Genomic DNA, 24,540 nt, shown 5'->3' with positions numbered 1-24,540 from the left:
CACGACATTTTTATCTCCCAAATCACCCAGGTAGCCGAAACATGATATTTTACGGTCTCCCCCCACATCAAGGCAGCACAACGTACTTGTAACTGCATGAGTTGATAAAACCGGATTTTTGTGTTAATTAAGCGGCCCTCGACAAAACTGAGACGGTTGATTTTAAGAACTACTAAGGGGAATACAATGAAGACAAATTAAAAAGGTAGCCCAGGCGTTTGTTTAGGTTTAAAAAGCTTTTATTCTGCTAAAAGGCGAGCAGTACAACAAGCGCTGTTGCTTGCGACACTGAAACGTAGTAAGTTAAACTGTAATTTACAGCACAGTCACAAAATTTAAAACGTTGCGACTAAACTGTAAAATACAGTCCAACCCCCAAATTTTCGTTCACAGCTTCTTGAAGATCTTGAAGCCAGTGACTGTGTTTGTAGTTGCGCATGAATACTTGTTGGTGGAGCTGCAGCCACGAGAATAAAAGTAGCTGCCGGAGCGGCAAAACCATCGGTCGTAGCCGCCATAAGGGTATTTGAACGCCACGATATCACCGTACTGCACTGGCGTACCATCAACAGCATTCCTGGAGAAGATTTGGAAAACTGCGTAGTAGTAGCTCAACCAGTTGTTTCCTTTAAAAGAAGAAGTTGTTCTGCAAAACCAGAATCGAAATTAACCGCATATTAAGTAATTTGTACAAAGGGATCCCTTTATCTGACTTGAACGCAATACTTTTCTCTTACTACTTTCCATCATAGTCAGGATAGTGGTATCAGCAGTAGTAGCAGTGTGAGTAGTGCAGGGGTAGTGCAAGAGTTTATTTACCGTTTTCATGGTGTTTTTTCTCACCGTTAATGGTTAATTTCTTAATCTTTGCGGGCTTTCCATCTCAAATGAAATTGAAGATCACCTAGTTAATTCCTTTAATTATTTCATCAGGAATAGCAATTACGGACGTAATATAAGTTAATTTTGCAAGACCAAACGTTTTAACGTTGTTAATTTTTCCATAAAGTGTAAGGTTCTCCTTTTCCACCAATTAGGGGCTTTTCTAGGTTTCATATCTTCTCTACAAAATTCAGATCATTTGCTTTGCTTGTATCATACGAAAAGAAAATGCCAAGAGCTTTAACTGGGTCTTGAGGGCAGCGAAGCCGAATGCACTTTCAGTGTTGTTTTTTCAACACCCCAGCCACATTGCTTCTGTTCTCGTCGTGTTAATTTCTAAGCCAGAAAGTTTTTTAAAATCGTTTAAAAGAGCTAGCAAATGGGCAATAGACGCGACATTTCGTACAGAAACTGTAGTGTCATCAGCGCATAGGGACACTTCGATTTCTTCCCCTCCTACGGTTAATAATTCCATATATAGTAGACTTACCTCTAATTTCATTGGCAAGTACTTCTATACCCAATAAAATAGAAGTCCGGAAAAAGGGAAACCCTGTCGAACGCCTCTTTTTAAGACAAAACATTCTGATTCGTGACCGTTGTTTAAGACGCGGCTTGAAACATTATTGTAAAAATTCTAAAAAAACCCAGTTTTGAATATCAGGTCCAAACTTAAAGATGTTTAGGGTGTCAATAAGTAGTGTAAGAGTCAAGTTATAATTCAACGTATAATTAGCAGACGCGATCCTTTGAAAACTGGCAAAGTTTCTTACAATGTATATCGTTTCCTTAATGTTTATTTGGAGTTACTAAGCGGTCAATACTTACGAAGCAAAGCGACATTTCCAGCTAGTAGAAGGATGGCATCTAAGACGGTACTGACCAGAACCATAGCCAGTCGAAACTATAGACACAGTGTCACCACTATTGATTGGCTGTCCGTCCATCCTTCCCATGGCGTAAATTTTAAACTTAAAGTGGGCTGAACAGGAGGACCAGCGTGAAGGAGTCATCAGGGTTCCGGGACAGGTATTAAATTGACAGCCCGATGTGTAACAATACAGCCAGTACTTCGGGTAGGAACCAGAGGGATAGGCTGATCGCAAAGCAATCATGTCACCGCTATTAATAATGGGATATCGATGGCCTTAAGAGGAAAAAAGACAGTCAACCAAGTGAATTATTTATTGTACTTTTTTGGTGAAGTGGGGCGGGGGGGGGGGGCGGAGGTGAAGTAGAGGATTATAACAATACTTTCCATTTTGCAGTCAGACAGTAATGGAATATTCAACTCATTGTAGCACGTAGACAAGTAAGAAATTCAACACTCACGAGTAGATATGCTGCTAACACCACCTTTTCGATTAATTTGCTCTTTAGTTTTCATGGCTGTTTCACGAGCTGTTTGTGACTAAAAGGTACGAACGTCTACTTAGACTTGGGCTGTGAAGGGAAAAGAGGTGAATCATAAAATTTTACCGTCAGATAAACCGTTCCAAATTTCTTCTCTAGGCCCGTAAAACCGAATGTGAGCGTTACCATTGAGCGTCAGTTGGTTGCTTGAAAGGCTGACGGACGCATAATTCACGTCGATCACCAGGCAGAACACAAAAACGAAGACACCGACAAGCTTCATCTCAAAATCACGAGTAGATATGCTGCTAACACCACCTTTTCGATTAATTTGCTCTCTAGTTTTCATGGCTGTTTCACGAGCTGTTTGTGACTAAAAGGTACGAACGTCTACTTAGACTTGGGCTGTGAAGGGAAAAGAGGTGAATCATAAAATTTTACCGTCAGATAAACCGTTCCAAATTTCTTCTCTAGGCCCGTAAAACCGAATGTGAGCGTTACCATTGAGCGTCAGTTGGTTGCTTGAAAGGCTGACGGACGCATAATTCACGTCGATCACCAGGCAGAACACAAAAACGAAGACACCGACAAGCTTCATCTCAAAATCACGAGTAGATATGCTGCTAACACCACCTTTTCGATTAATTTGCTCTCTAGTTTTCATGGCTGTTTCACGAGCTGTTTGTGACTAAAAGGTACGAACGTCTACTTAGACTTGGGCTGTGAAGGGAAAAGAGGTGAATCATAAAATTTTACCGTCAGATAAACCGTTCCAAATTTCTTCTCTAGGCCCGTAAAACCGAATGTGAGCGTTACCATTGAGCGTCAGTTGGTTGCTTGAAAGGCTGACGGACGCATAATTCACGTCGATCACCAGGCAGAACACAAAAACGAAGACACCGACAAGCTTCATCTCAAAATCACGAGTAGATATGCTGTTAACACCACCTTTTCGATTAATTTGCTCTCTAGTTTTCATGGCTGTTTCACGAGCTGTTTGTGACTAAAAGGTACGAACGTCTACTTAGACTTGGGCTGTGAAGGGAAAAGAGGTGAATCATAAAATTTTACCGTCAGATAAACCGTTCCAAATTTCTTCTCTAGGCCCGTAAAACCGAATGTGAGCGTTACCATTAAGCGTCAGTTGGTTGCTTGAAAGGCTGACGGACGCATAATTCACGTCGATCACCAGGCAGAACACAAAAACGAAGACACCGACAAGCTTCATCTCAAAATCACGAGGATTGTAGTTGAGTTTTGGTTAGCTGAGCTCTGTACACGTGGAAGCCTAAACTTGAACTGATCGTTTAACTAAACTAAGAAACATTTCATAGGTTAATTGTTTGTTAACACACTTGTGGTGAAACTTGCTTCAGGTCTGTTAAAAACATGTCTCGAGGGTTATAGACGGTAATTGTCAGCCACGCGACTGAACTTCATGTTGTCGTTCATGAAATGTAAAGTTATTTAATTTAATTTGTAAGGTAAAAACCCCATCAGCAGCGTAGAAAGTAAACTACATTTGTTTTTGTCACGGCCAAAAAAATATTTTAGGCGGAGACGATTCCAGTTTCTAACTATAAATCTGTTTGAATTCATATATAATTGCTGGACTTTTGAGTAAATGAAGAAAGAAATAGGACGGAAGTATTCATCATGATCGTTGTCATGATTCATTATTTACACCTTCTGCCACGGCAGCAAAATGCTAATTATTCTTAAAAGGATGAGTGTAAATGCAGGAGTTGTTTCAAAAGAAAATGATATTTTTCATTTTATTAATGCATCGGTTATCACACAAAGATCTACTCGTTTTATATAAAACTGAAGTAAAACTCCGCGAGGTGAACTGCATGCTAACCGTAACCGCTTCAGTTAATTTGATGAAACTCTCTAAGCGAATCTGTCTCTAATTTGTCGAAATGTTTTTTTATTATTTAGCCCAGGATGCTTCCGAATTCTACAGGGGCTCACTGTAAGAGTTAGAAAAAATGATGCGTTTCACAGCACGAGCAATCCGTAACATCGGAGTATGAAGAAGGAGTGTGCTTTTTAGAGACGTTTTCAGGCTTTATGATAATATTAAATCAGTTTTCGCTTGTAATTCTAGTCACTGCGTTTTCATTTCCTATAATTATTTTTAAAAAGTTAAAGGCCTTCTGCCATCTCATGTGAGAAAAATGATCTGATTGTTGATCGGGGAGTCAAAAAAGAGGCAACATTACTGATTAATAATTTTATTCCTCGAGAGTGATGAAACTGCCGGAAAATAGTAAATTTCTTCCGAAGCCCTTTCACGTTTTTCTTATAGCAGTTTGCAGTATTATTTTTGCGCCGTTGGAAAGCCTGAATTCATTTTTTTGGGGAGTATCACGGTAGTAGTTCTTCTGGGTTAACCAAATGTTTAGCGTCCGTTGCTCGAATCTGTTTTGCGACGGAGGAAAAATCAGCCAGTTGTATCATAAGCAGTGGATCAGCTCAAAGGAGATCAGCGCGCTCTGTCTCCGCAAGTTTACTCACATTTTCTATTTCTCGAAGGCGTTTGTAGTTTTGTCTGGACAGTTCTCATTATCCTCTCTGACTTAATTCAGAAATTTCAGGCTTCCAGTTCCGATACATATGACACACATAGATCCGCGAATTTTATTTCCACACGAATTGTACGCAGGCATCCGTACGTTTCGCAAAAGCTAGGATACACATCTCGGATTCATCACAGTGATTAGATGAATAAGTGTCAAGTTTTTGTTCATTAATGGCTACTCTTACGTTTCCTCCAGTAAACCAAGTCCTCATTCTGTTCCCTTATTGAGAACATGGAAACTATGAAAAAGGAGCAAATAACTTTTTCCGACACCGCTTAAAAATGTCTTTTGTGAAAACATGCCAATAACTTTATTGACTTTATCTTCAACATGAAGATTTCAGTATCAAAACAATCGGCAGAATAACAACAAGTAAAATAAAAATAAGATAAAAGTAAAGTAGGAGAGAAAGGAGCAACAATAATATATTAACCATTAACTTAAAAAATTACGTGGCTATGTATACCAGTGGAGAGGACTTTGAATGACGCGGTCAAATGGGTAAAGTACTATAAAGCGAAGACAATCAGAGAGTGATTAGACATCTAGCACGAGAAGGGAGTGTTACTGGTCTCGCACGTTCCACATTCTCCATCGATTAGCGACGTCTTGCAACTAGTAGGCACCAACTGAGTCACTGAGGTCCTCTCCAATCTAAGTTTCTGAGAATATGTTGTTGGTTTTTTCTTTTTTAAATTATTTAGTTTTGTAGGCACACACTTGTGGTAGCTCTTTTATAGTTCACATTTTTCTTATTCGAAAAATAGTCTTCTCTGTCGTCTTCAGCGTAAAAGCAAAAGAATTAATCCATGTCTTTCGAACCGTCAAAATCTAAAATCTTGTTTGAAAAAAAGGCTTGTTGTACAATGCAACCGGTTGCAAATAAGACATTCATATTGAGATAATGACATCTTTTTGTCTAGTTAACACGGCTGATTGAGACATTCTTTTCTCTTTTCTTTCTTTCTTTTTTTTTTTTCTTTCTAACTTTTCTTATTTCTTATATACAGTCCCAGTGATTATAAAAGTGAAATGTATTTATGAAACAAAGAAAAGAAAAGAAACAAAGTTTAGGAGAAGGCAACTCGACAGTGATCTAAAATAGATGAATAAACTATTTCATGACTACACAACACGTTTAACGTATTGGTCAAAGACAAACAATCTTCATTCAATTAAACGTCCATCAATTTTTTTGTTTGGACTTCTTATTGATTCAGTTCAATTAATGGAACGAAGTATAAGGATATTTTTATTTCAAGGCCGCCTAATGTCTTCTGTTCTCTCAGCTCCATCCATGAAAATGAGGCATTTCTAATAAATTTTGTGAGGAGATTGCCGAACTTAAATAATAAAAGGTCGGCTTTTTTAATTGAGATTATTACAACCACGGATATTTTGCCCTGCGCAACTTATCTGGTCTTTATTATTAACTTTTACTTTCATAAGAAATTGAATAGAATTTGCACGAACGAAAGTAGACTTAATTCCGCTTACATGGGGGGAAAGTACCACGTAAATTGATGGCATTTTGGATTTGTTTCTGTTGTCTCGGCAACAAGTTATAATTTACTCGTCGCGTTAATTTTCTTCATTTAATTTGAAATGCTAACCCCCCCCCCCCCCCCCCCCTTGTGGGTTCTTCCTTCAATTCGTGTTAAAATTTCAAAAACCATACTTCAAACAATCGTTAATTTCCAATAATAAGGTAATATTGATATCGGTTTGCTTTTCTTAGCAATTACTTAGGGTGCTATTTGTAATAACATAAGGACCATCGCTTTAACTTTAATTTTATGTGCGCCAAGTAACTATAGAGGTGTTCCTCTTTTAATTATAACTCCAATGGAGTTAAATTATTCGTACCGAACAGCAATGATAAAAGGATGTCTGTTAACTTGTGCAAAGGGTTTGTTTCCGCATTGCTTATTTTTAAAATTATTTCGCAGGAATATAGAGAGAAAAACAACGAGTAGGGTTATCCCGGCTAAACGTCGAACGTTTGCCTTTTTGTTATACGAGGGAAAATAAGAAGTGAACGGTGTCATTATTATTGTCTTCACGACGGAGCGATCCGAAGGGATTGGAAGTCCTCGCTGCTTTGGACACGTCCCGGCTTATTTTTCCTTGTAAGGGCACTTTAATATAACAGCGCTGCTAAAAAATGTGGCTAAATGGCGCGTTTTATGTCTGTTTATTCCCCTCTGCCTCGCTGCAAAGTCATGGTAGAGCGAAGGCGCTTATGGTCGTGCTCCTATTAGATATTCGATTGAATCGGACTGATAAAAAATATGTATATGCGTAGTGCGTATTTAAGCACTACAAAAAAAACACTCAGAGATTTGAGGTTGTCTTTCACGAAAAGCTACAAAAATTGATACGTTAAGAGAAAAAGTAAAAATTATTTTTATACTTCTCGCCTGACGGTGCCAAACGTTCTTTGACAAGAGTGATGTCTGAGTTTATCTCCTCTCAGAGTAGCGAAGCACGATGTGTATTATAAACACGAGAAATGTATTAGATACTCACATTTCGTCTCTCCTTCACATACTAGGACTGTTAATTAGCTGATCACATTTCTCAGATTAAAGCCAGTTCCCAGGTAGTTAGAACAAACCGAGAAAATCATTACTTAGTATTTCACTATAGTGTCCAAGGAATATGCAGATATCGTGCTATTCTTTTGACGTAGTGTTGCGCCTTAATGTAAATAGTTATAATCTTGTAAGCCTTTCTCATTTATTTTGTAAAGACTAAATAAACGCGGAGTCGGGACTTTGATCAGGTTTGATGCGAAATACAGATACCAAAACAAAGGGTAGAATAAGTTTTCGTTTTCTGGCCGCGTCAAATTCAATTATATTTTACCAAGACGTAAATAGTTTATAGTCCACTCTTCCGTCTTTCGTTTTCGAGAACGCTAGTGCTGTTCAGAATAATAACACTGAAACACATATACCTGAAAGGAATAGCTAGGATTCCCTAGATCGAGTCAGCAGAATATACATTCCTGATTTTAGAGCGCGCATTTTGATGGTATCGCTAAATGTTAGCATGGGCCTACAGCCGCGTTGTACACACCGCACTTATGTCTGTTTTGCTTTAGCGTGATGTAAAATGTATTCAGGAACCCTTGGACTTTTCTCTGCACTCGAAAATTACGCAGCTTGGTTTCCTTTTCTTTTTAATTTTGTTTTCCTTTTGCGTGTTTTACAAGAGGTGCAAACGAATTCAGGCAATCTTCTCAACCTAAGAAACGATGAGCGAATTTATCGTTGCCTGATCGAAATTACCCGAAGACTAAACTGGGATAAGGAAAACCAGTCAAGGAATTAAAAGGAGGTCAGTAAATACGAAAAGTGCTAGAAAGCTGGGATGGATTGGGGGGTTAAGAGAGGGAGCCCGAGTTATGGGCTTGGGGAGAGGTACACTAATTCAGCTAGAAGGCTTGGGAGGGTTAGGACTGCTTAAGGGCTGCCTCCTTCACAGGCTTTCACAGGGCTTTATTGGGAAGACGGAGCAAGCGAGTAGCGAGAGAGCTGGAGACAAGCGAGAAGGGCGAGGGGGCGGAGGTGGTTACGGAAGGATAGCAGGACACTTTACCCCACACACCTTAGGCGGTCATTTCGTCACAGAGCTTCCTTGATGCTGGTCAGCAGTCAATACCAAGGCAAGGACACTGGTTACTAGGTTGGAAATTTAAAAAGGACCCTGGGACCTGCCTCTGCCCCAGGCATGCTCATCCCACTTTGTCCGATATGAACAATCAAACTTGGCTAATTATGATAAAGTTTATTCCCACTTAGTTTCCGCAACTTGTTCTATTTTGACCCGAATTTTTTCAAACAGGTACCGAAAATTTTCTTTATTACACTACTACCAATTTATAAAGAAATACACTTACGACGCACTTAGCCCTCAATTTACCTCGATTTACCACTTCTGAAGCCATGGGAGACTGGAAACAAGTGGGAATTAAAATGTAAGACCCATACATTTTTCATTGAACGTGATTAACCGAATGAAATTTGCAAACAGCATGAAAAAGCTGGATGTAATAACTTTTTGTAGGGAAATTAAGTCCAAAATTTCGACGTTATTTGATAAAAACAAAATCGCCACGAATTGTCTAATCATTTTTGAGATCACGCAAGCTGCACCACGGTTTTGTAACAAACGCTAATCCCCTACGGCATTTAACCGTTGTAAAAAAACCGCAAATGAAAGGCTCAATAGCGTCTATCAGACTACAGATTGTACTACACTCACCAATCTGCAGAAAAAAAGCTTGAATCCTTTGGTTTGCGGATCGTATAACATTGATGTACAAATTTTGGTGGTTCTTGAGAGAATAAAATCAATAAATGGAACTATTGAGCAGTACTAAACTTTAGAGCTGAAAGTTCAGAGCTTGAGAAGGAAAACTTCGTTTATTTTCACATCTATGATAGACCAGGATTGAAGTATCTGATTAGTCAACCAGCCAGCTTAGGTTACAGACACTAGAAATAGAGTGGTAATTTATTGTTGTCCTAGTTTCTTACTTTGTAGAAAACCCTTTTTTGGTGATTACTTCTTCTCGCTTTTTCTTCCTTTTTCTCTCAATCGCTTCTTTTACGTCTTTCACTTTGAAGCCTAGTTTGTTATCCTGGAAGTTCAGCTCCGCACTTTTGGACAAGACACTCTTGGGCCCCAAACTTTTCAGCTCTTCATTCGCCCTTGCTCTCCCTTTCTTCTTAACCATGAACAAATCAAACTCAAGACTGCTGAGGCGGGTGAACTTCTGTCTTGGAATGGCGTCGATCTCTGCTAACGTCAATTTCGCCAGGTTATCATGACAAAGCTTATAGTTCTCGTGGGGTGGGTCATCGTAGATTACGCAAACTCCCCCGGGTTGTTTGGACAGATCCAAAAGATTCTGAGGCCTTAGCCGGGGGGTGATTCCATACAAGTAGATATTCCCACGAAAGTAAGCGTTTTTGTAGCGGGTCTCTTTCTTTTGCCAGTCAGCCCAAAGCTTGTCAGTAAATGCGTGGTGAAGAAGGAATTCTGGGGCATTAGCTGATTGTTTGGTACACATTGTACCGCCTTTCCCGCCAATTCTGCAGTGCATATTGTTGTGTAAGGTATCGCGGAGTGTCGACTCGAATTCGGTGAACTTGTGCGAAAAGATTCGTAGACATTTGTGAACTGCGATGCAGTCTGGCGGATTTCCTGCAATAAGAAAAGCCACTGGTAAAGTGTATGCAACTATCAACCCAACGTTAATTTTGTCCTGTAAAGTACATGAATTAATAAATCAACGTAATTTATTATAGCCAGGAACCGTAATTGAGGATGGAGACCTCAGCATCGATCAGCATCTTGATTGATTTCTCTCTGAGAGTGTTTGTATGTGAAATTGATACATCAGGCTGCAAGAAAGTCTTACCATTGAAACCCCTTTTGAGACATTCTCCGTTAGTTAGTGACCATTTGTGTTTTCCAAACGGTCCATTGTACACGCAACCATCTCTGCCGCCATTACTTCCAAATCCCCATGGTGCATTACTCCAAAAGCTCATGATCTGAAAAAGTGAGTTAAAACCTGCCCATATTTGCAACATTCAAAGTGTGGACGGATTGACTCACGGTTGTGCGCAAGTAAAAGGACCTTAATCTGTGCTAGACATCTCTTATTTCTTAGTTACTCCTAGTGGAGAAAGAAGGATCGCTCTACAACTAACATAATAAAAGGAACTTTAAGATAATGCGCAGACTTTCTAACAACAACAGCTTATGTTATTTATCCTGTATAAATAACCACAGAATGAAAATGGATTAAATTGTATAAAATACGGAACTTATAGGGGTTCCCTGGATGTGAACAAGGAAAGACTTCGCGGTTTCTGTCAATTCTTTATAATGGCCAAAATTAACGAAAAGAAAGAAGTATAAAAATCTTTAATCATGATTGGGATAAGGTGGGTCTAAGCCGGCCAGGTCACGTACTTTTTGAGTCATGACAAAGCTTGTTCGATGAAATTTGCTGCATGTTGGCCTTGGAAAATTCATAAGGCAATACTAACTAGCCATCTTGACATACTGGAGCGGGGCGTCTCCTTTCGAAGAAAAAAGAAGCGCAGGAAAGCAAGTGACTCAGTCTCATAATCACCGCTCTGATGTATGATAACCCAAGACAGTCTTGGATTCTGGATTCCCGATTCCTTAAGCTTGTCAGTTTAGGCTTCCAACAACGGCACCCAAAGACGGTTTCCTCCTAAATACATTCAAAACACTTTTAAGGCTATCCAGAGTACTTTTAGATCTCAAGAAATGCGTTCTGAGCGGCGCTATAAAACTTGTATCTCTTCGGTCATCCAAGGGGAAATTGAATCCTTTCGAAATTAAAAGGACTTTGGAGTATTATTTTCCAGAAAATTTGAGACGCAATTTAGCGTATCACGAAAGTGAAAATTTTTCTGTTTCCTCTCTCCGTCACATTTTTGAATCCGAAAATTTTAGGTTTCCTTTTTTGTACGATAAATAGCCTAACTTGGGCAGTGAAATGTGAAAAATTAAACTTCAGAAAATCGAATCGAATTTACTGAGATAAGCCTCGAAAACTGTACATGAATGGAACGGTCATCAAGAAGTTTTTAGCCTTCCTCAAGTTATAGAAAATTAAGACAATATTTTTGCTTTCAGAAAACAGACGTTAAGTGCCCTGTTCTAATCGTTAGCGGGATTCTGGATTCTTCGAGCCGAAGTACGGATTCCAAAGCCCATGCAGGATTTTAGATTCCGGAATCCGGATTAGCTGACATGGAGCGCTCGTAATGTCCCCAACTGAACATAACGCATAATAATCACCTGATCCAGCCATGGTGCTCCAGACCATAAACTCCAGTCCCAATATGGTACCGTCACTATTGGATCCACTTTACGTAAAATGTTCTCAATGTGTAGTAAATACCATCTGTGCCAGGCCAGAAATTGCCTGGCGTTATGTATATTGTTAAACTCCTTAGAATGCTTGGTAATAAGATTCTTATAATCTTGGCGTTGAGATGCTTTCTTGATTGCGCGAATAAAGCGGTACCTGGTGGATCGAAAAACAATTGCATTGTTTCAATATATATATCAAATCAAGTTATGCATCTTATTTAGTCGTAAGCAAGCTTAAGCATGTATGGAGGGCAACTCTATTCAGTGGATAGTTTTGACTGAAAAGATGCTTTATTAGGGTTCTTTTCAGTTACTCTCTTAGTCTTGAACATTTCAACCTGCAATTCTTAACTAATAACTTTTTTATCAATAAGTAATGAGCTGTCATGGTAGGAATGTAATAATATAAATGTTGCTTTTATCACTGAACTTAAAAGTTGTCGCTGGAATAGTTAAAACTAGCTAATAGGCCACTTCCGAGTTCCAAAAAACCCCCACCTTCAAAATGAGGCCAAGTGAACAACCTTCCTTGTGAAAATGAGTTTTACTTACATGAGAATGGAAAATCATTTCCATATCAAAGGCTGAACACTTAACCTCGTTTTGATACAAAGACCCGGGGGAACTCGGAAATGGCCTACAGCATTTCGCGGGCGATGCCTCCCATACGGGTTGAAAAAGGTCTATTGTAATGACTTTTCTACGAGGCGAAACCGGTCATGGCTTAGTGTATCGCCCCATGTAAGGCAATACGGGTTATTATTGCTTTCAAAATCTGGATTTCCTGGACTCAGGTATCCGGAATTCAGCTCAAGGAATCCGGAAACCAAGAATCCGTAAGCCACGGCGTGGAATACAGACTGATCTAAGACTACGGCGTGTCTTGTAACCTGTGTACAGACCCTCCCCCCCTCCGCCCTTAGTAAAAATCAGAGGGGAGGAGGGGTCTGGTAACACAGGCTACATGTCTTGCATTAACCGGCTACATGTCGATACATGCGGCGACTGAGTGTACGTCAGATTTCCCGTCAGGTTTAGTTCTTGCATGATGCGGCCATAACTTACTTCTTGCATATTCACGGTTACCTCTAGCTTTTCCATTAGTTTTTCCCTCAATTAACATCGATTGATGATCGCATGTTTAATTTACAGCACCTGTAGTTTATGATATGAGTTCTCTTGTTGTATTCCGCATGGATACTGACGGGAAAACGCAAGCGTATAGGACATCGTTCCCCTCGAGGGGAATCAAGCCTGCGGTTTCGATGGCTAGAATTTCTGCGCATTAGCGTACCAAGACGGAATGCTTACTTACTACTTCGACGTCTTATATAACTTGCTGCTATCTCTGATAAATAAGGGAATTATCTGATCGCAGGCCAGCTTAATTGACGCCTGAACGATTCTTGAATTTATCAGATTTATTATGCACGGAACTAGAAGATCCTAGAAGAGCAAAACTGATAATGCGCTTACTCAGAAATAGCTGTGTTCATAGTTACACAAGCATATAAAGCATAACTCAGCACCATTCGGTTGGGGTGTTTTTAATTAGCTCTATTTTGCACTTATACTTATGTCCTGCGCTAGGCAGTCATACTGAAACTTTGCTCTCAATTCAGGCGTTATTATAACAGACCTCTCTCCAGGAAGCATCCCACTCCATTCTCGTCGAACTCGACAAGGATTCCCCAGTTTCCCGCCACGACACACACGTCGCTGACCAAAATGATCATTTACCACTGAGCCTTCCTTGCAACTTTGCGCTAGCACATCTGGGTTAACAATCAAAATATATCAGAAAATATACAATGTAATTTCCTCACAGCCAGCCGAATTGAATAAACTCATTAGAGTAACCCGGTAAGCAGACTTGCCTGTTTTTGCCAGAAGTAAGAGTAAAGCCCAGAGTAGAGGGTTCATCTTTAAATTGGAATTTCCCTTGGAAAAAAATGAAAGAAAATTAATGATGACCAATTAAAATTGTTAAATGCTAGCTAGATAGATAGAGACTGAACATCAATCGATATTGTCCCTAGGTCCGTCGGCGGTATGGTGACCTTGTTACGCGAAGGTAGGTTACCACCATCCCACTACTAGTCGGTTTTTATCGAGGATTAGGTTTAATTTATTACTTCGGCGGAGCGCGAAGTAAAAGATTCGCGACGCTCAGGAATGTATCAAAGTTACAATTTTTTGACAAGATTGGGCAAACCAAGTCTGTAGGTTTTCGGTTCTATTCGGCTATTTGACGAAGTGCGAGCCGAATTAGTTCGAGATATCTCGAGATAACTTCGATTTCTTTGATTTATTCTTTAACTTTTTCGAGGAAGAAAGAATTATTATTTTGGCTTTCCCGGGGTTTGAACCGACTCACCTGTGTGACCTGTCAGATCAGAGGAGACTCTAAGTTGAGGGATTAGCCGATTACGCTACTGCGACCCAAGGTTGTTTGGGATATGAAAAATAGTTATGAAATGATGCACCAGTATCGGGACAAGATTGGGCGTGCAAGTTCGTGACTTTTCGGCTTGTTTCAACTATTTCTTAAAATGAGACCGGACTACTTCGTGATATCTCGAGATCACTTCGAGTTTAGTCTTTAATTGCTCGAGGAATAAATAGAGGATATTTCGTGGCCGCGCAGAGACACGAAATTTCTCTTCGAGTGTTGAAAAACATTTCACGAGTGAGCCCCCCTTTCGAACCGTTTTATGATGAATTTAAAGTTACAAAATGCTGCACAAAGACATTTTGTCTTTGTTGAGTGTTACGTAGTAAAATTGCTTTCATGCGTTGCGTGACTTTCTCGAACGTTCTCTACGTTTTTGGATTATTCATGAATAATTAATTAGGGCATGTTTACATTTCAGCATGACTCAGCAGATTTGCATCAGTTACTGAAATCATAAAATATGTCGAAAAGCTACTACTATTCGCCTGTTTGGTATTTTCTAGAACCTTATTTCAAACGGTATACAAGTTCCAAGCGAGTTCTTTTGACGAACTAAGTTTTTTCCCACGAGCTGGACTGCTGTGTTTAGTCAAGTGTGACGAAGGTCGATCTTCAGGTTCTGTGTTTACAAGATATCTGAAGTTCAAGTGAGAGTTTGTTATTATTGGTAGAGGCTGTTTAGTTTTACCCAAAGTTCAAGGCAAGTTTGTGTTGGCGGATGCTGTGTTTTAAAGCTCTGAAAAGGCTATGTTCCGTTGGTGTTAAACTTCCTTGTGTTAATCCGACATCCCTACGTGCTGGTAGTCAGTGAATAATTATCCTCAAAACATTCGAACTCGTGACTTTGAGTTTTAGCTGATTCCATGCTCAACGTAATTGACTCCTTACCCATGCCTTACATATCTTTAATCAGTACATGAGACTGCTATGCTGTTTTTGAAGCCTGATGTGACTAAGAAAAATAGAGAAGGATTTGTATGGAGTCATCAGAGCATAACTGGGCCAATATCTCGGAGACAATTTGTCCCGAAATGCTAGTTTTTGGCAAATAGGCCTCTTGGATGTTGCTTTTTTCAGAATATCCTGACAAATCCCATAATTTCACAAATTAACACCTTACTCTTACCATATTTGATTTCTTACTATTCCTCCGCATTTACAATTTTAATTAGTTTAACAACCACGACGCCGAAGTGTACGCTCCGTAGCGTCTTGTTACAAACGTTTTGGATCGTATTGTAAGTTTTGGCTAGTATGACTGAGTCTCTCAGCTTTATTTGTAAGCTCCAGCCTCTCATTATCCAAGACCAGCATTCTATTAATTTGGTTTCATAACTCCGAGAGGGTAACTTCGTAATAGTATGATAAAAGTCTTCTACAAAAAGCATGAATACCGGTTCAGTTCACAGTGTAGCGGCCCTGACTAATATTATTGTAATGATTCTTATTTCCCCCGCTGAAGAATACCTGGGGAAAAAGACTTAGTTTAAATGAAAGACATAAAATGCAGATCTGAAACGAAACTTTGCGTAAGCATCTGAAAAACGGCCAAGTGTTCAGTTAGGTCGTTTCATGAAAACTGACTAGCTGACGGGCATATATTCAGTGGATTTTAAACATGCATTTTGTCAGTGGAGTCTGCTTTTATATGTTTTGCAAAACAAATAAAGTGACTCCATCAAGGTAATTATGCGCGATTCAGTTGTGAAACAAATTATCTCAACTTCTAAAAAGTTAGATCACTGCTGGATCGGAAGCGAGTATTTGAAACAAAGAAAGACTGAGAAAGTGTATAACCTGTCTTCATACCGATTTCGTGTGCGTCATGTTTCAGGAATGTTGAAGTTCAATCCTGTTTGTTTAGTTCAGGAGTTTTAAAATTCGGCACCCATCAATAAAATTATTTTCAGTCCTCTGATGTAGTATCCGAACATCAGTGTGTAATGTAGCTAGTGTATCATATGAATAAAAGATTGGAGCTCCGATGGTATGAAATGTCTTACCTTTGGTTTAATTAGTCCCTCTGTCTGAATATACCAACCCAGCTTTTCAAAGCCATATGAAATTTATGGATGCTTTCCAAATGGGATATTTAAATTTCTCTACTATTTGTGATCTTAGCCGAATGAGCTTTAACCCCTGTGCTTTGTGACTGAATGGTTCTGTCAACATTTCTTGACGGTAGGATAAATCTAGTAGATCGACTGTTTATGTTAATAGTAATCTGTCAGTCATAACTGAAGGCAGCACTTTCTAGCTCGGGTCGGGGGATCAAAATATAAAAAAATGTATTTGTTTCTTTCTTTGAACCAGAGCCTGGAGGAAACATTTCTTAGCCAGCTTGTTTTGAATTTTTTTGTGGAAGGGGGAGTTTACACTGGGAGGTGACGTTGAAGTGACAGTGGAACCTCAATATAACGAAAAACTAGGGCCATGAGGGACTGGCAATCTGTTTACTATAACGAGGTTTCGTTATATAGAGGTTTTCAATCTATTTTACTACTACTGGGGCAAAAAATATTGTTCGTTAAACTGAGGACTTCGTTAGTATAGAGGTTCGTTATATCGAGGTTCCACTGTAATTGCTCAGTTCGGTTTGGTATCATTTTCATAAGCATATACTGATTTGATGCTTACAGGGCGCAGTTCGCTCTCCCGCCCCATGGGCAAAGAAAAGACTGTATGAGCTAAATTTGTGGCGATTTCCATAAGTTTGAAATTTTTGGTTCCTGCTTTAAGGTAGTTTCTGATGATCTTTAATCGCTGAACAAAACTAGAAACAAGATACAGGACTTAAGGCAAAGTCGTGACCTTTGGGATAAGGTTTTTCTCATTCCTGTACGTAGACCACATTCTGGTCTCCAAGGTCTTTCGTTTCTTTCGGTTGTGCATCAGTCATTTGAAACCCCTGGAGCCCGCCAAAGGCGGATAACACCCTCTGAGATCTCCATAATCCTTCATATGATACGGAAGCCGAATTCAATGATTATTTTATTATTCATTCAAAATAATTCCTAGTTTAAAAACATAGCTAAATCATGCTTACCTCCACTGATGTTAAGTTCATCTTCGATAGTGCGCGTTTAGGGTTGTTCAGCTCCGCAAATATTCTCCAAACAGCAGATGTCGCCCTTCGAGTTGTCTTACAGTAACATCTGTAAACCTGAAGAAGGCTGGTATGGCCAGCCGAAATATTGTTATAAAAAACAATACACGTTGTTTTAAATCAGCTTTGCAGTAGTCTTTGGACTTCTCGTTCTTGGTTCTTTATATTTTGGCTTATTAGATCTCTTTTCTAGTGATCCAACGTTTACAACTAGCAGGATCTTCGTCCACGGTTTTTGCAGTTAATTTAATCGTTTATAACATAAAGCCTAGTAGTAGCTCAACCAATCAGAACAAAGCATTGATAATAGACCACTAGTTGGATTTTACTAATAAAGTTTAATTCCGTGTTCAAAGTGTCAATTTATCTTTCGCTACCCTTGAAGTGTACTGTGCATTGTACTTGTATTGCTTTCCTCTCCCAAGGTCAACTAGATTGCGAGTCACCACCACCATTGTTTGTGATTTTTTGAAAATCCTTTCTTTCCTTACTTCCGTTTATTTGCTCCGAACTCCCGACGCCGCCGCCCCTGCCGGGTGCCACCTGGTAGAGGCAAATTTGTCAGAAAAATTCCTCGATAATCTTAACGCTGTTTTGATGAGATCTTGGAAGGGAAGGGCGCGATCCATTCAACCAAAATTCCAATCGGTCCGACCGGGAAAAGTGGTCCACCTCAAAAGGTGGACCCGTTTTTTCGAAACTTTTCCGGTTGGACCGAACCGATCCATTGAGTTTTGGACCGAAATTTCCGGAAATTTTGGTTGAATGGATCGCGCCCGAAGACTGGGAAGACCGCCTTTTTTCACCCGATTCACGCAACCCCTATGGGTGATACCCGCTGAAAATGCACCAAATTACGCGGGCATCACCCGCTGAATTACGTACTATAGTACGGGCAATATGGCGGTCCATAGGCTACACAACCATCTGTGCAAGTAACCGTGATATTTTAGATAAAATAAAAATAATTCCGCCTCTTTGATACAGTGGAAAATGGAAAGACTAAAATATTAACGTCTATTTGATATATAAACCGCAAATTTTCAAACAATTCCAGCTAATTCCGCATAACCTGAAGACGAGTAACAAATTAAGGGCGAAGTTAAGTTGCTCAAAGTGAAGTTTTACTTCATTGTGTTAGGTTAAAATCCATCCGTGATTTGAGATAAAACGTCTTTAGTAAACAATTGTAGTTCTCAACGCGGAAAATAAAATATTCTGGGTTTCGGGAGTGCGGTCTGGCTCACGTCTAATAGGATGCTGATACGACGGGCGTTTTTGAGACGGGCAAATTCGAGAAAGACATTTTATTACAGTTCCCCCAAATGAAGTGTATTTCTATGATATTCACAATTCAAACTGTTCCGAATCGTGTAATAGACACGTTTTAAGCAAAAATCTGGTCTTCCAAAAGCCCAAAGTAAAGAATTTTGGAATGGCGAGTGCAGAGTGTGTGACATCCTATAGGATGCCGATTCACGGGCATTTTTAAGGAGGGCAAATTCGAGAAAGACATTTTATTACAGTTCCCCCAAATTAAGTGTATTTCTATGATGTTTACATCAAACTGTTCCGGATCGTGTAATAGAAACTTTTAAAGCAAAAATCTGGTCTTCCAAAAAAGCAAGGGCCCAAAGTAAAGAATTTCTGAATGGCAAGTGTAGCGTGTGTGACATCCTATAGGATGCCGATTCACGGGCGTTTTTAAGGCAAGCAAATTCGAGAAAGAAATTTTATTACAGTTCCCCCCAAATAAAGTGTATTTCGATGATTTTAACATCAAACTGTTCCGAATCGTGTAATAGAAACGTTTTAAGCAAAAATCTGGTCATCCGAAGGCGCAAAGTAAAGAATTTTGAATAGCGAGTGCAGCGCGTGTGACATCCTATAGGATGCGGATTCACGGGCGTTTTTAAGGCTGGCAAATTCGAGAAAGAAATTTTATTACAGTTCCCCCCAAATGAAGTGTATTTCTATGATATTCGCATCAAACTGTTCCAAATCGTGTAATAGAAGCGTTTTAAGCAAAAATCTGGTCTTCCGAAGGTGCAAAGTAAAGAATTTTGGAATAGCGAGTGTAGCGCGTGTGACATCCTATAGGATGCCGATTCACGGGCGTTTTTAAGGCGGGCAAATTCGAGAAAGAAATTTTATTACAGTTCCCCCCAAATGAAGTGTATTTCTATGATATTCGAATCAAACTGTTCCAAATCGTGTAATGGAAGCGTTTTAAGCAAAAATCTGGTCTTTCGAAGGTGCAAAGTAAAGAATTTTGGAATAGCGAGTGCAGCGCGTGTGACATCCTATAGGATGCCGATTCACGGGCGTTTTTAAGGCGGGCAAATTCGAGAAAAGAAATTTTATTACAGTTCCCCCCAAATGAGGTGTATTTCGATGATATTCACGTCAAACTGTCCCGAATCGTGTAATAGAAGCGTTTTAAGCAAAAATCTGGTCATCCGAAGGCGCAAAGTAAAGAATTTTGGAATAGCGAGTAGAGCGCGTGTGACAATATCCTATAGGATGCGGATTCACGGGCGTTTTTAAGGCGGGCAAATTCGAGAAAGACATTTTATTACAGTTCCCCCAAAATGAAGTGTATTCCGATGATATTCACGTCAAACTGTTCCGAATCGTGTAATAGAAGCGTTTTAAGTAAAAATCTGGTCTTCCGAGAGCCCAAAGTAAAGAATTTCTGAATGGCAAGTGTAGCGTTTGTGACAATATCCTATAGGATGCGGATTCACGGGCGTTTTTAAGGCGGGCAAATTCGAGAAAGAAATTTTATTACAGTTCCCCCCAAATGAAGTGTATTTCTATGATATTCGAATCAAACTGTTCCAAATCGTGTAATAGAAGCGTTTTAAGCAAAAATCTGGTCTTTCGAAGGTGCAAAGTAAAGAATTTTGGAATAGCGAGTGCAGCGCGTGTGACATCCTATAGGATGCCGATTCACGGGCGTTTTTAAGGCGGGCAAATTCGAGAAAGAAATTTTATTACAGTTCCCCCAAATTAAGTGTATTTCTATGATGTTTACATCAAACTGTTCCGGATCGTGTAATAGAAACTTTTAAAGCAAAAATCTGGTCTTCCAAAAAAGCAAGGGCCCAAAGTAAAGAATTTCTGAATGGCAAGTGTAGCGTGTGTGACATCCTATAGGATGCCGATTCACGGGCGTTTTAAAGGCGGGCAAATTCGAGAAAGAAATTTTATTACAGTTCCCCCCAAATGAAGTGTATTTCTATGATATTAATATGAAACTGTTGGGAATCGTATAATAGGAGCGTTTAAACAGAAAAACTGATCTTATGAAGGCGCAAAGTAAAGAATTCTTGAATGCGCCATTTTCTCAATAGACCTTAATGCGACTTGTTTATCCCTTAAAAATGTTGCCTAACCATTGTCTTAAATTTATCTTGGGACGACTGTAATACCCAGGAGAGATTGGAAACAATGGTTGTGCAAAATTTTGGGCCTTAAACAAGGTTTATTACGGTTTATGAGAAAATGGCGAATTCAAGAATTCATCCAGGGTCACATCATTTTTAGGGCGGGGAAATTCGAGAAATAACGAAAGGAACTTTATTTCAATATTAATAAGACCAAAAAAATCGGAATCGTATGATAGAAACGTTTAAAATGAAAATCTGGTCTTAATTCTAAATGCGCAATCATCCGAAATCATCTGGGCCAATGACATACATGATGGGATGGACTGGTAATTTTAAGGGTGGGCAAATTCAAGAGAGAGACTTGATTACTGTTTGCCTAAAATGAAGTATATTTCAGGATGTTAAGATCAATGTGATTTGAATCGTAAAATAAAAATGTTTTTAGCAAAATATGTTTTTCTGAAGGCGCAGTAGCCGCAGTTAAGAGTTGATCCCTTAGTTAAGCTGCACCGTCGGCCCCCCCGCTTTATTTTATTGTCGCAAATGCAGGGAGCGTATTAATTAACTGCAGAGATGAGTTAACTGACCTTGAGTACTGAGCATTAAACTTTCACACAAGTGAAAAAATCAAAACTTCTGACATCCCCTTCAGCTTGTTATCCCTGCTCCTAGAGAAATATGGAATACTTCACATAACGTGCACGAAACACCACTATTTGACAGCTGTACTTGATGGCAGTTGGTGAAAATACACTGATTTCACTGAGCGTATCGAGATGCCGGACTATTCCTCGTAGTAAACGGGTCTAAAGGCCAGCAATGCGTAGTTGCCCCAATATTCCATGACAAATACAATAAAACCCACAAGTAAGATCCTGCAGTTTCTCACTGAGTTAGCTTTAACAGATTCTTCATTTGAAATTTGCTTACCAGATTAGCATTTTTCTTTATATTTTAGTGGGGATAACTCCGTAATCTTTTAATTTTTACCTTTTATAAACTTTAGATTTTAGCGAATTATAAATTCGCCTTATGATACCAAGTATAAACTCTTTTTATATTTTTTTTTCCTATTTTTTCAGTGTCCCCAATTAGCTTTTATAAGCTAAAGACATCGACACTTAAATAAAGTTGTAATGTTATGTTGTTATGTTATACTAAAAAGAAGAACTGAATTGCTGACCTGTCTAATTACACTCAGTTCTAACAATTTTACACTCTTGGCACCTTGTCCTAAGTCTCCCCAACATTTCCTCAATGTTGACTTATCTTCAGTATTTGCCCAAGAGCAAATAGATTTTAGAGAATTAATAAGAACTTCTTTCAAATTTTAGCCTAACAGGTTCTTAAAACTCAGGTTCTTTATAGTCGCGCGGGTTTTAGTTGAAAACACACACTGATTTATACATTAACTCATCGAAGTGCCCACTGAACATTTCCAAATTATTAGAAAGTGGGATCCAAGCAGGGAACAAAACTGCCTTTTTGAAACACAATGCTTTCACGGCAGTTCGTCGCATTCGTTAAAGAGATGGGATCTAGGAGTCAAAAATGTCTATTTGGCCCATATTTCATGCAAACTGGTGGAAATACACTTATTTCACAGCAACTCACACAGTAAATTTTAGGTAATTGCCTAAAAAAGATTTCCGGTTTTAACTCCCAGTCTGGAGTTAAAATAACTCCGAAAATGGGGTTATTTTACTCCTTACATGAGTTGTTTTTACTCTTATTGGAGCTTCTTTACTCTCAGCTCTGTTCAAGTGGAGTAACAATTTTAGGTACAGGATAACTCCTTTTTGGGGGTTATTCCAACTCGTCAATATCTGGGTGATTTTTACTCCTGAAAAAGAGTTCTTTAAACTCCTTTTTGGAGTAAAAAAAACTCCCCCCCACCGCGCCCCCCCCCCCCCCCCTCAAAAAAAAAAACCTCCACTGTAAGGAGTTAAATTAACCCCACTAGACTAGAGGAGTTTTAATATTATGGAACTGCCGGACAATATCGCTTTTTTAAAAAAAAACTGGAAGATCTCAGCCATTCTCAGGGCCAGAATTCGAAATGCGTATTGGCCATAATATTCCAAAAATTCTAGGGGAAACATCTGATTTCACAGCAGCTCATCAAAGTACCAAACTATTTCGCGATTATTAGAAGATGGGATCCAAGGACCGAAAAATGCAAATTTAGCCCTATATTTCATGGAAACTAGAGGAAAGGCCCTGATTTCACCTCACTTCATCGAAGTAACGGAATATGTTTCACTCATATAAAATACAATAATTTCACAGCAACAAACAGTGGCGAAAACAATTCATTCAAGTGCTGGAATATATTTCGCATTTATTGAATACTAAAAAATTAGGATGAAAAAAGCGTTTTTGGCACCATATTTTCTGCAAACTATATTGATCAGAGTGACATACATTACTTATTTCGAAGCAATTTATTCAAGTCCTGCTTACCATTTGACAGAAAAATCCGGTTGGGGTGTCGAAAGCATAATGGTAAGCGATTTACCAGTTTACCGTAGAAATGCCACATCCGTCAGGGTTTGAATTCAAAAAAAGGGCAAATTTGTGTAGCGTGAGTCTGGAACCGAGAAGGAACAAGAAATTGGTTAATGGTAACCAAAATTCCGTTTGGTTCGTACCAACCGGAATGAAGGGACTACCTCAAAACGTACTCTTTAATTTTCGGTTGGAATTTCCGAAAAGTGACCTTACCATTTACCTTCCATCCGGAATTTCCGACATTTTCTGTCAAATGGTAAGCACCCCAGGACTATAAAACTCCGTAGTGGCCCACACTCCAAATTGAAGGCCGACGAAAATTCCGCATATTTACCCGGATATTCAATGAAAAATAGTAGGAAACACTCATTTCACCGCAACCCGTTCAAGAGCAGGGGCGTTTCCCCATGCATCACAAAATGGGATCTGCAGGCCAGAAATGCGTAATTTCCATATAATGTTTCTTTCATGTTTTTAGAAAAACGCTGATTTCACAGCAATTCATTTGAGTGATGGACTATTTCCCAGTCCGACGAAAATGGGATCTAAGAACAAGAGTGCGTCGTGGCCCAATATTTCATGATAGAATAGTGTCAATAGTGAAAACACAGTAATTTCACTGCAACCCCAAAACTCCGCATATTAAACCGGATCCGTTCCAGGAAAAGTAGTGGAACACCACACATTTTCAATGGGATCTAAGAACCGCGTATTTGGCAAAATATTCCATGTACGTCTCCATTCATGTCCAGAAATGGATACAATGGCGAAAATGGCAAAAATGGCGAAAAATCGCTAGCCTCTGACGGTTTGAGTTGGATGCCAAAAGTGGCCCCTTGGAGACTGGCGATTTTGGCGAAATTGGCGATTTCGACGAAAATCGCTAGAGGGCTTGTGATATCCAGAATTTGGCAAATATTCAAATTCAATCAATCAATCAATCAATCTTTATTTAAACACGGTAAAATCCATCAGGAATTTAAAAATTAAAGATAACCTAACTATCCTAAACAAAATTCAAAACCTAACTACAACTAATCTAACTAAAACCTGTTTTTCATGAATGCCGTGTATAACATTAAAAATGAACATTAACTAATCTTTTAAATTGACTAAGAGATTCGGCTTCTCTCACATGACAGGGTAGACTGTTCCAGAGAACTGCTCCGCTATAAGTAAAGCTGTTTTTCATGAAATTAGTTCGCGGAAATGGGACAAATAGTTTGTTAACAGAGTCCCTCAGAGTCCCTGGCAAAAAGTGGCCCCTTCAAATTATATAACTAAAGACGTCCCTTAGGGTGCAAAGAAAGTCAGTTTTACAGCCTGCCA

General features: G+C 39.2%; 2 protein-coding genes across 2 annotated transcripts; both read right to left on the bottom strand.

The window, feature by feature from the left end:
• Positions 1 to 223: 223 nt before the first annotated feature.
• On the bottom strand, positions 224 to 2,524 carry LOC140952126 (uncharacterized). The gene is made up of 3 exons (XM_073401551.1): positions 2,362 to 2,524; positions 1,711 to 2,029; positions 224 to 646 (listed from the first exon to the last, which is right to left on the bottom strand). The coding sequence occupies exons 1-3, from the start codon at positions 2,516 to 2,518 to the stop codon at positions 388 to 390; spliced, it is 735 nt and encodes a 244-aa protein (XP_073257652.1). The 5' UTR covers positions 2,519 to 2,524; the 3' UTR covers positions 224 to 387.
• Positions 2,525 to 8,886: 6,362 nt separating this feature from the next.
• On the bottom strand, positions 8,887 to 13,519 carry LOC140952299 (tyrosinase-like). Its single transcript, XM_073401724.1, has 4 exons — positions 13,387 to 13,519; positions 11,673 to 11,901; positions 10,252 to 10,387; positions 8,887 to 10,034 (listed from the first exon to the last, which is right to left on the bottom strand). The coding sequence occupies exons 1-4, from the start codon at positions 13,401 to 13,403 to the stop codon at positions 9,361 to 9,363; spliced, it is 1,056 nt and encodes a 351-aa protein (XP_073257825.1). The 5' UTR covers positions 13,404 to 13,519; the 3' UTR covers positions 8,887 to 9,360.
• Positions 13,520 to 24,540: the final 11,021 nt, after the last annotated feature.

The sequence above is a fragment of the Porites lutea genome, chromosome 11 (genome assembly GCF_958299795.1).
Source record: "Porites lutea chromosome 11, jaPorLute2.1, whole genome shotgun sequence".
NCBI classification, from domain to species: domain Eukaryota; kingdom Metazoa; phylum Cnidaria; class Anthozoa; order Scleractinia; family Poritidae; genus Porites; species Porites lutea.
Note: the sequence above shows the minus strand (reverse complement) of the source record. Positions and strands in the feature narration are given on the sequence as shown.